At 43.1% G+C, this 12,661-nt stretch overlaps 1 protein-coding gene and 1 long non-coding RNA gene across 10 annotated transcripts in view; one reads left to right on the top strand and one right to left on the bottom strand.

Annotated features, from left to right (window-relative positions):
- Window positions 1–11,259, bottom strand: part of LOC140679430 (uncharacterized) — a 55,239-nt gene extending 43,980 nt beyond the window's left edge. The window contains exon 1 of one of the 2 annotated variants that reach the window (XR_012050850.1): window positions 11,155–11,259. This is a non-coding gene — a long non-coding RNA (uncharacterized lncRNA). The remainder of the gene's footprint in view (window positions 1–11,154) is intronic. The other variant, XR_012050851.1, reaches the window with a different exon arrangement.
- LOC133615077 (myelin transcription factor 1-like) overlaps window positions 1–12,661 on the top strand; it is an 83,197-nt gene that overhangs the window by 39,889 nt on the left and 30,647 nt on the right. For all 8 annotated transcript variants that reach the window (XM_061973425.2, XM_061973432.2, XM_061973458.2 and 5 more), the window contains 3 exons: window positions 251–364; window positions 4,245–4,459; window positions 11,536–11,738. In XM_061973425.2, coding sequence (XP_061829409.2) covers window positions 251–364; window positions 4,245–4,459; window positions 11,536–11,738 — 532 coding nt within the window. The remainder of the gene's footprint in view (window positions 1–250; window positions 365–4,244; window positions 4,460–11,535; window positions 11,739–12,661) is intronic.

Here is a 12,661-nt window from a genome sequence, read left to right on the forward strand (position 1 = left end):
AACTTCCCGTGGTAAATTTACGGAAAGTCCCTAGTTAGAATAATACATGAGGTTGGCTATCGACAACATTTAAACCTTTTATTTATTAAATCAAAAATATAGAAATTCAATGAATTAGTGCTAAAATAATGTATGCCGCTAACTCATTTCAACACAAAGTTTTTTGTGATCACTTACAAACAATTATTCTAACAAACTTTTTTTTTCTATTTTATTTCATCTAAACATTTCAATGTGTCAATCTTGCCAGTCTGTCCGGTTGCCCCATCGCTGCTGCATCCAAGCTGAACAAGAACCCAGACAAGCAGGTCCATTTGCAAGCCTCAGTCAGTGAACCCACCTCCAACTCTGACAGAGTGCTCAGGTAAGTACTGATATCAACTCACTTGGTTTTGTTGGAAGACACTACCACAACACCGTTGCTATTATTTATTATTGGCCATTCCACTAAACCTATGCCATCTGCTAGTTGAAACTCTCAAAAGAAACTCTTAATTCTTATCATACATTTATTGAATTATTCCAAATGTGCATTGGCCCACGTCAGGTAACATGTATCAGTGTGCAAAGTTCCTCAAGCAAAGATGACTCATTTGAGTAACAGGACGGAAAATAACGTGAGTGAGTTTTGAGCATAGAATTATACAAACCCCGTTTCCATATGAGTTGGGAAATTGTGTTAAATGTAAATATAAACGGAATACAATGATTTGCAAATCCTTTTAAACCCATATTTAATTGAATGCACTACAAAGACAAACTCATAAACTTTATTTTTATTTTGCAAATAATAATTAACTTAGAATTTCATGGCTGCAACACGTGCCAAAGTAGTTGGGAAAGGGCATGTTCACCACTGTGTTACATGGCCTTTCCTTTTAACAACACTCAATACGATTGGGAACTGAGGAAACTAATTGTTGAAGCTTTGAAAGTGGAATTCTTTCCCATTCTTGTTTTATGTAGAGCTTCAGTCGTTCGGGTCTCCGCTGTCGTATTTTACGCTTCATAATGCGCCACACATTTTCGATGGGAGACAGGTCTGGACTGCAGGTGGGCCAGGAAAGTACCCGCACTATTTTTTTTACGAAGCCACGCTGTTGTAACACGTGCTGAATGTGGCTTGGCATTGTCTTGCTGAAATAAGCAGGGGCGTCCATGAAAAAGACGGCGCTTAGACGGCAGCATATGTTGTTCCAAAACCTGTATGTACCTTTCAGCATTAATGGTGCCTTCACAGATGTGTAAGTTACCCATGCCTTGGGCACTAATGTACCCCCATACCATCACAGATGCTGACTTTTCAACTTTGCGTCGATAACAGTCTGGATGGTTCGCTTTTCCTTTGGTCCGGGTGACACAATGTCGAATATTTCCAAAAACAATTTGAAATGTGGACTCGTCAGACCACAGAACACTTTTCCACTTTGCATGAGTCCATCTTAGATGATCTCGGGCCCACAGAAGCCGGCGGCGTTTCTGGGTGTTGTTGATAAATGGCTTTCGCTTTGCATAGTAGAGCTTTAACTTGCACTTACAGATGTAGCGACCAACTGTATTTAGTGACAGTGGTTTTCTGAAGTGTTCCTGAGCCCATGTGGTGATATCCTTTAAAGATTGATGTCGGTTTTTGATACAGTGCCGTCTGAGGGATGGAAGGTCACGGTCATTCAATGTTGGTTTCCGGCCATGCCGCTTACGTGGAGTGATTTCTCCAGATTCTCTGAACCTTTTGATGATATTATGGAGCGTAGATGTTGAAATCCCTAAATTTCTTGCAATTGCACTTTGAGAAACGTTGTTCTTAAACTGTTTGACTATTTGCTCACGCAGTTGTGGACAAAGGGGTGTACCTCGCCCCATCCTTTCTTGTGAAAGACTGAGAATTTTTGGGGGAGCTGTTTTTATACCCAATCATGGCACCCACCTGTTCCCAATTAGCCTGCACACCTGTGGGATGTTCCAAATAAGTGTTTGATGAGCATTCCTCAACTTTATCAGTATTTATTGCCACCTTTCCCAACTTCTTTGTCACGTGTTGCTGCCATCAAATTCTAAAGTTAATGATTATTTGCAAAAAAAATTTTTTTTATGAGTTTGAACATCAAATATGTTGTCTTTGTAGCATATTCAACTGAATATGGGTTGAAAATGATTTGCAAATCATTGTATTCCGTTTATATTTACATCTAACACAATTTCCCAACTCATATGGGAACGGGGTTTGTATATAGATGTGTGTGTGTATATATATATATATATATATATATATATATATATATATATATATATATATATATATATATATATATATATATATATATATATTAGAGATGCGCGGTTTGCGGGCACAACCGCGGAGTCCGCGGATTATCCGCGGATCGGGCGGATGAAATTTAAAAAAATTTGATTTTATCCGCGGGTCGGGTCGGGTCGGGTCGGGTCGGGCGGTTGAAATAAAAAAAAATTAGATTTTAAATAGATTCAGGCGGGTGGCAGTTAAACCAATTGGTAAATATATATACATAGTTAAATGTTGTTACCCACATACGAAAAACGAGCAGGCACCTGCAGCATATGCCACAACAGAAGAAAAAAAAAAAAAGAGATGGACACTTTTACGGAGCGGAGAAGGCCCCCGACGCCTCGCCGGGGTCCGGGACCGAGGCCCCTTCCCCCGAGAGGTCCCCACCGGGAGCCGTAGCTGAGGCGATCCGCGAGAAGGGCCCGACGCACGTCCAGGGTCACCACCGCGCCCACCGCACCGACACCCCGCCTCGTCCGCCTTCGCCGCGGCCGGCGTCACGCGCAGCAGGTAAGCAGCTTACCTGCCCGCCACCCCCGTGGCCGGGGGCTCGTAACATGGGTCACTCCGCGCGCTCCGCCCGCGCAGCTTACCTGCCCGCCACCCCTGTTGCCGGGGGCGCGTAACAGGGGTCACTCCGCGCGCAGTGCGCTCACGAAAGGGGTGGGGCTCACCCTGGTTGATATAGACAGCAGGACGGTGGCCATGGAAGTCGGAACCCGCTAAGGAGTGTGTAACAACCCACCAGCCGAATCAACTAGCCCTGAAAATGGATGGCGCTGGAGCGTCGGGCCCATATACCCGGCCGTCGCCGGCAGCGAGACGCGCTTGGAGGTGCGCTCAGCGCGGCTCCCATATGATTGCGCACTGGTGTGCGTCTGGGTCGTGACAGCGTGGCACGCGAATGTCTGTGCTGCATTGGATCAGTCTCCTTTCTTTAACAGGCAAAAGCTTTATAACCTCACTAATGCCTTGCATCGTCTATATTAGATATATAACAACGGGCGGATGGCGGGCGGGTGCGGTTCTGATCAAATGTTACATCGGGTGGATGGCGGATGGTTGACGACTTTCTGATGCGGTTGCGGATGAAATAATTGCCTATCCGCGCATCTCTAATATATATATATATATATATATATATATATATATATATATATATATATATATATATATATATATATATATATATATATATATATATATATACATATACATAGGCCCTGCGATGGGGTATTGACTTGTCCAGGGTGTACCCCGCCTACCGCCCAAATGCAGCTGAGATAGGCTCCAGGGGTCAAGGCAAGGGTTGCCTTAAAGGAGGGCTCATATTTTAGGACACATATAAATATATATACATATAGATATAGATATAGGTATAGATATAGATGTATAAACTTATTTAAATTCATTATTAATATCAACTTGTCAGCTTTTTGTCACTACATGATGCCTTTATCACTATTTTTACATTTTGATAGAGGGAGGTATTTTTTATTATTTATTAATTTATTGAAGTTATTACATTTCTATGTACATGTAGATGATGTATCGGGACAATCATTGCTACTTGAACTTTAACTTGAAATGAGACTGCCAGAAAACAAGATGCAACAACATGTCATTGTATTATTCAACAAATGAACATTTATTCCTACATGAACCTACACAAACGAATTGCACATTGGTACCGTTGAGTACCGGAATCGGTCCCTAGGCAACGGTAATTGGTACTGTATAGGTGGAAATGTGAAAGGTGCCCATCCCTAAATGGCATGTAGCAAAAGTAATGCAGTGTAAAGACATTTTGTCAATTACTGATCTAAATGATGCTACATTTGGGAAGGAACTTGCACAACACTTTTTGTTCTGGCGTACAATCCACGTCTGCCTGCCTTCACTTTGATATGAATACTAATATGTGTCCTCTCTCCGGCAGGCCTATGTGTTTCGTGAAGCAGCTGGAGATCCCCCAGTACGGCACCTACGGGCCCAACACGGTCACCACCACGCCTCGGGCCAACCTGGCCAAGGAGCTGGAGAAGTACTCCAAGGTGTCTTTCGACTATGCAAGCTTTGACGTGCAGGTGTTTGGGAAGCGTATGCTCGTTCCAAAGACCCCCGCCGCTGAAACATCACCCAAAGCCTTCAAAAGTGAGGAGACTAAACGCCGCCGCACTGATCTATGATGTCAGGATTGGGAAAGCACATAACGCCCATCATTGTGTGTAGGGTTGTACGGTAAACCAGTACTAGTATAGTACCGCCATACTGACGAATCATATTTGCTACTATACCGCCTCTAAAAAGTACCGGTCCAAAACCCCCCCACGTCCCCTATCGTCGTCACGTCGCTGGTTTTACGAGCAGAGGAGCATGTTGGGCAGCGCACACACACAGAGTACTTACAAGCAGACACAGTGTGTAGACAGAAAAGGGAGAATGGACGCATTTTGGTGTAAAAAGTCAAGATAAAGGTGAAGTTATAACACTGAAACACCCTCAGGGAGAGGTTGCAGTGTTTTATCTACTTCTAAATCACTAATCCTGGTCTCCATGGCGACAAATAAAGTAAGTTTCTTACAAGTATTATTATCACTGGAGGACGAGGAATAGCTAAACAGGCTTCACTACACACCGTAGGAGGATACAATAGCTCACAGCCGTCACAATGTAAACAAATGCCATGGGGTGGATCGACACCTGACATCCACTGTAATGATACCAAGTACAAGAGCGTATCTAGTCAATACTACTATGATTACCGTATTTTCCGCACCATAAGGCGCCCTGGGTTATAAGCCGCGCCTTCAATGAACGGCATATTTCAAAACTTTGTCCACCTATAAGCCGCCCCGTGTTGTAAGCCGCATCTAACTGCGCTAAAGGAATGTCAAAAAAACAGTCAGATAGGTCAGTCAAACTTTAATAATATATTAAAAACCAGCGTGATGTGGGCGCGCATGGAGTCGTATATCAACATGGACGGAGCTGCGTGAAAAAAGCCACCCGGCCTCTTCGCGTAAACTTCCCTTAACCACTCGCTCATCTTTTCTTCATCCATCCCTTCGAGTTAGCTTTTTATGATGACGCCGGCTGGAAAGGTCTCTTTTGGCAAGGTCTTCCTTTTGAATATCACCATGGGTGGAAGTTTCTGGCCATTAGCATGGCAAGCTAGAACCACAGTGAAGGATGACTTCTCATTCCCTGTGGTGCGAATATTCACCGTACGTGCTCCCGTTGTATCCACAGTGCGGTTCACAGGAATATCAAAAGTCAGTGGAACCTCGTCCATGTTGATAATGTTCTCTGGCCGGATCTTTTTTTCAGCTATCTTGTTTTTACAATATGCACGGAAAGTAGCCAGCTTTTCTTGAAAGTCTTTAGGCAGTTGCTGTGAAATAGTAGTCCGTGTGCGGATGGAGAGATTGCGTCTTTTCATGAACCGGAAACCTGTCGCTTAGTAGGAGCCATTTTGTGGTCTTTACAGATGTAAACACACAAAGGAAATGAAACGTAATATCCGCGCGCTTCTTCTTCTTCTACGCGGGCGGGTGGTTGCTTACAGTAGAAGAAGAAGCGCTTCCTGTTCTATGGGGGCGGGTGCTTACCTTGGCGGTTGCTTGCGTAGAAGAAGAAGCACTTCCTCTTCTACGGGGAAAAAAGATGGCGGCTGTTTACCGTAGTTGCGAGACCGAAACTTTATGAAAATTAATCTTAATATTAATCCATATATAAAGCGCACCGGGTTATAAGCCGCACTGTCAGCTTTTGAGAAAATGTGTGGTTTTTAGGTGCGGCTAATAGTGCGGAAAATACGGTACTTCAATATTTTTTAGCATCACAAAATATTCTTTGTTTTTTTTTTAAATTCATATTATGTTTATAAAGTCAGTAAATACGTCCCTGGACACATGAGGACTTTGAATATGACCAATGTATGATCCTGTAACTACTTGGTATCGGATCGATACCTAAATGTGTGGTATCATCCAAAACGAATGTCAAGTATCAAAGAAGAGAAGAATAAGTGATTATTACATTTGAACAGAAGTGTAGATAGAACATGTTAAAACAGAAAATAAGCAGATATTAACAGTAAATGAACAAGTAGATTAATAATCAATTTTTACAGTTTGTCCTTAATAATGTGTAGAAAATAATAGGTGTATAAATGACACAATATGTTACTGCATAGACTAATTAGGAGTCTTTGTTTGTTTACTTACTACTAAAAGACAAGTTGTCTAGTATGTTCAACATTTTATTTAAGGACTAAATGACAATAATAAACATATGTTTCATGTACACTAACATTTTGTGTTCAAATAAAGCCAATAATGACATTTTTGTGGTCCCCTTTATTTAGAAAAGTACCGAAAAGTATCAAAATACATTTTGGTTCCGGTACCAAACTATTGGTATCGGGACAACACTAGTAGTGTGTAACCTTAAACTGTTTGACCCTGGGGCCCAACTTTTACACTACAGAGTAGAACATTTGAATTAATGATCTATATACAGGTAAAAGCCAGTAAATTAGAATATTTTGAAAAACTTGGTTTATTTCAGTAATTGCATTCAAAAGGTGTAACTTGTACATTATATTTATTCATTGCACACAGACTGATGCATTCAAATGTTTATTTCATTTAATTTTGATGATTTGAAGTGGCAACAAATGAAAATCCAAAATTCCGTGTGTCACAAAATTAGAATATTACTTAAGGCTAATACAAAAAAGGGATTTTTAGAAATGTTGGCCAACTGAAAAGTATGAAAATGAAAAATATGAGCATGTACAATACTCAATACTCAATACTTGGTTGGAGCTCCTTTTGCCTCAATTACTGCGTTAATGCGGCGTGGCATGGAGTCGATGAGTTTCTGGCACTGCTCAGGTGTTATGAGAGCCCAGGTTGCTCTGATAGTGGCCTTCAACTCTTCTGCGTTTTTGGGTCTGGCATTCTGCATCTTCCTTTTCACAATACCCCACAGATTTTCTATGGGGCTAAGGTCAGGGGAGTTGGCGGGCCAATTTAGAACAGAAATACCATGGTCCGTAAACCAGGCACGGGTAGATTTTGCGCTGTGTGCAGGCGCCAAGTCCTGTTGGAACTTGAAATCTCCATCTCCATAGAGCAGGTCAGCAGCAGGAAGCATGAAGTGCTCTAAAACTTGCTGGTAGACGGCTGCGTTGACCCTGGATCTCAGGAAACAGAGTGGACCGACACCAGCAGATGACATGGCACCCCAAACCATCACCCAACCATGCAAATTTTGCATTTCCTTTGGAAATCGAGGTCCCAGAGTCTGGAGGAAGACAGGAGAGGCACAGGATCCACGTTGCCTGAAGTCTAGTGTAAAGTTTCCACCATCAGTGATGGTTTGGGGTGCCATGTCATCTGCTGGTGTCGGTCCACTCTGTTTCCTGAGATCCAGGGTCAACGCAGCCGTCTACCAGCAAGTTTTAGAGCACTTCATGCTTCCTGCTGCTGACCTGCTCTATGGAGATGGAGATTTCAAGTTCCAACAGGACTTGGCGCCTGCACACAGCGCAAAATCTACCCGTGCCTGGTTTACGGACCATGGTATTTCTGTTCTAAATTGGCCCGCCAACTCCCCTGACCTTAGCCCCATAGAAAATCTGTGGGGTATTGTGAAAAGGAAGATGCAGAATGCCAGACCCAAAAACGCAGAAGAGTTGAAGGCCACTATCAGAGCAACCTGGGCTCTCATAACACCTGAGCAGTGCCAGAAACTCATCGACTCCATGCCACGCCGCATTAACGCAGTAATTGAGGCAAAAGGAGCTCCAACCAAGTATTGAGTATTGTACATGCTCATATTTTTCATTTTCATACTTTTCAGTTGGCCAACATTTCTAAAAAATCCCTTTTTTGTATTAGCCTTAAGTAATATTCTAATTTTGTGACACACGGAATTTTGGATTTTCATTTGTTGCCACTTCAAATCATCAAAATTAAATGAAATAAACATTTGAATGCATCAGTCTGTGTGCAATGAATAAATATAATGTACAAGTTACACCTTTTGAATGCAATTACTGAAATAAGTCAAGTTTTTCAAAATATTCTAATTTACTGGCTTTTACCTGTATACTGCAAAAGAAGGGCCGAAAATAAACGCAGATACAATTATGTTGTGCTAAAATAAACACATTTGAACTAAATTAATAATCATTTTCTAAAATAAACTGTCAATAAAATTTAAGTGCTAAAGAAAAACAGCTACACCACTTTAGTCATAATTTTTGCACTTTAGAAACGTCTTGATGACTTCAGCTCCAGACTTCTTCAGTTGGTTTTAATATTGTCATTACTGCCACAAGTGGTGGAACAGAGTATTACAACTGAGTACCACAGCTGAGAAACACATCTCACAGCTTTAGGCCAGTCTTTTTCAACATTTTTTCAGCCAAGGCACATTTTTTGCGTTGACAAAATGTGGAGGCACACCACCAGCAGAAATCATTAAAAAACGAAACTCAGTTGACAGTAAAAAGTTGTTGTCGCAATTGTTGGATATGACTTTAAAGCAGTGGTCTCCAACCACCGGGCTGCGGCCCGATACCGGACCACGGACCGATTGGTACCGGGCCGCACAAGAAATAAAAAAATTAAATAATAAAAAAGTTTATTCCATCCATCCATCCATCCATCTTCTTCCGCTTATCCGAGGTCGGGTCGCGGGGGCAGCAGCTTAAGCAGGGAAGCCCAGACTTCCCTCTCCCCAGCCACTTCGTCCAGCTCCTCCCGGGGGATCCCGAGGCGTTCCCAGGCCAGCCGGGAGAGATAGTCTTCCCAGCGTGTCCTGGGTCTTCCCCGTGGCCTCCTACCGGTCGGACGTGCCCGAAACACCTCCCTAGGGAGGCGTTCGGGTGGCATCCTGACCAGATGCCCGAACCACCTCATCTGGCTCCTCTCCATGTGGAGGAGCAGCGGCTTTACTTTGAGTTCCTCCCGGATGGCAGAGCTTCTCACCCTATCTCTAAGGGAGAGCCCCGCCACTCGGCGGAGGAAACTCATTTGGGCCGCTTGTACCCGTGATCTTGTCCTTTCGGTCATGACCCAAAGCTCATGACCATAGGTGAGGATGGGAACGTAGATCGACCGGTAAATCGAGAGCTTTGCCTTCCGGCTCAGCTCCTTCTTCACCACAACGGATCGATACAGCGTCCGCATTACTGAAGACGCCGCACCGATCCGCCTGTCGATCTCACGATCCACTCTTCCCCCACTCGTGAACAAGACTCCGAGGTACTTGAACTCCTCCACTTGGGGCAAGATCTCCTCCCCAACCCGGAGATGGCACTCCACCCTTTTCCGGGCGAGAACCATGGACTCGGACTTGGAGGTGCTGATTCCCATCCCAGTCGCTTCACACTCGGCTGCGAACCGATCCAGTGAGAGCTGAAGATCCTGGCCAGATGAAGCCATCAGGACCACATCATCTGCAAAACGCAGAGACCTAATCCTGCAGCCACCAAACCAGATCCCCTCAACGCCTTGACTGCGCCTAGAAATTCTGTCCATAAAAGTTATGAACAGAATGGGTGACAAAGGGCAGCCTTGGCGGAGTCCAACCCTCACTGGAAACGTGTCCGACTTACTACCGGCAATGCGGACCAAGCTCTGACACTGATCATACAGGGAGCGAACTGCCACAATAAGACAGTCCGATACCCCATACTCTCTGAGCACTCCCCACAGGACTTCCCGAGGGACACGGTCCAATGCCTTCTCCAAGTCCACAAAGCACATGTAGACTGGTTGGGCAAACTCCCATGCACCCTCAAGGACCCTGCCCAGAGTATAGAGCTGGTCCACAGTTCCACGACCAGGACGAAAACCACACTGTTCCTCCTGAATCCGAGGTTCGACTATCCGGCGTAGCCTCCGCTCCAAAAAAAGTTTATTTTATTTTATTTTTTTAATTAAAAACACAATATATACATGATATATATCCATATAGATCAATACAGTCTGCAGGGATACAGTCCGTAAGCACACCTGATTGTATTTCTTAATGAAAAAAATAAAAATACACCCCCAAATTTTCAAGCATTGACCCAAATTTTCAAGCGTTGACCGGTCCGCAGCTACAAAAAGGTTGGGGACCACTGCTTTAAAGCATAACAAAGCATGCATCACTACAGCTCTTGTCTCAAAGTAGGTGTACTGTCACCACCTGTCACATCACACCCTGACTTATTTGGACTTTTTTTTATGTTTTCCTGTGTGTGTAGTGTTTTACTTCTTGTCTTGCGCTCCTATTTTGGTGGCTTTTTCTCTTATTTTGGTATTTTCCTTTGAGCGATATTTCCCGCATCTACTTTGTTTTAGCAATCAAGAATATTTCACTTGTTTTTATCCTTCTTTGTGGGGACATTGTTGATTGTCATGTCATGTCCGGATGTACTTTTGTCTTTGCACCACAGTAAGTCTTTGCTGTCGTCCAGCATTCTGTTTTTGTTGACTTTGTAGCCAGTTCAGTTTTAGTTTCGTTCTGCATAGCCTTCCCTAAGCTTCAATGCCTTTTCTTAGGGGCACTCACCTTTTTGTTTATTTTTGGTTTAAGCATTAAGACACCTTTTTACCAATTAGCTACCTGCTGCCACCTACCGATATGGAAGAGTATTACACGGTTACTCTGCCGAGCTCTAGACAGCACCGACACTCAACAACAACACATCATTTGCAGACTATAATTACTGCTTTGCAAAAAATATTTTTAACCCAAATAGGTCAAATTGGATCATCACAGTGGTTGAAAAACACTGATTTAGAGTACAGCCACATTTCCAATATTCCTTCACTTTCACTTACCATTATTTATTTTTGATCTTGCCTGTAGTTCTGGTGAGAATGCTGAGTGTCTAGTATGTTGACTGTCAAACTCTAAAAATGTTCCTTGATTTTAAAACAAAGAACCTAACTGGATTTTTTTTTTTTACCACCAAGATCCAAGAGCGAGGTATTATGTCACAGTGACATCATCTGAAAGCTTTTAGCAAGCATCCAATCAGATTGCTCTAATGTCACATCCTGCTCACGTACTATCTAGGGAGTGCTATGATGTGCTGTGATCCATTAAGCGCTCTCACTGTCGACGGTGCATGTCTCAAAAGCATTAGAGTGCAAGACTAATCTGCTGTTGAAAGCCAACAATGTTGAAACTAACTTTTGCCTTACCTCTACCCCGCTCAGCTAAACCCTTCACCAAGGCCTCCTCTCCGCCCCGGACAGGATCGGGAGCCGTCGCCAAGACCGCGTTGTCGTCCAACGAGTACGACTGCAGTCAAGATGCCGAGGCGGCCCACATGGCAGCGACGGCCATCCTCAACCTGTCCACTCGCTGCTGGGAAAGACCCGAGACCCTCAGCGCCAACCCCAGGGAGCCCTGCACCGAGGTACGCCAACTTTCTTGTCTTCATCATTTCCTCAGTTGAAGGGAAAATGCACTTCAGGGGGGGAATTTTGACCAACAAGAACACACTTTTTTTCTGCATTCTACAGAGTGAAAAACTGCTAGCACAAGGCGGCTACCAATGCAGGTCATTCACCTATTTCGCCCATTAAAAATCCCTCCATTGCTTCAAAGTTGGGCTCTCCTGGGATATCCATTTCCTAGTAATGCTCTTTTTACAAGTCATGACTTTTTTTCAGCCAGTCCTGAGGTACATGTCCCAAAAACATAGTCTTACTTTCGAGCAATGGATGGAAATCACAATGGACATGGAGAAGATAACTGCCTTTATACATTATGCATTCTGGGACAACTATGTCACCAGCTAGTAGTGATGGGTTGATGAGGCGTCATGAAGCGTTTCGACACATTGCAAAACTGTATTGATACTGTGTCGATACCGTGTCACTAAATACTGACATCTGCTGGACATGAAAAATCCCTACAGGCAACCTATGGACCGACTCAACTGACACTGATTTGATGCCCTAGTACAGGGGTCACCAACCTTTTTGAAACCAAAAACTACTTCTTGGGTACTGATTAATGCGAAGGGCTACCAGTTTGATACACACTTAAATAAATAAATATATTGTCATTTGTAAGTTACACGTAAGTGTCATTTAAACAACAATACCTAGATAAATAAATTTATATATATAAAAAAATGGGTATTTCTGTCTGTCATTCCGTCGTACATTTTTTTTTCCCTTTTATGGAAGGTTTTTTGTAGAGAATAAATGATGAAAAAAACACTTAATTGAACGGTTTAAAAGAGGAGAAAACACGAAAAAAATTAAAATAAAATTTTGAAACATAGTTTATCTTCAATTTCGACTCTTTAAAATTCAAAATTCAACCGACAAA

The sequence above is a fragment of the Nerophis lumbriciformis genome, linkage group LG01, assembly GCF_033978685.3.
Source record: "Nerophis lumbriciformis linkage group LG01, RoL_Nlum_v2.1, whole genome shotgun sequence".
NCBI classification, from domain to species: domain Eukaryota; kingdom Metazoa; phylum Chordata; class Actinopteri; order Syngnathiformes; family Syngnathidae; genus Nerophis; species Nerophis lumbriciformis.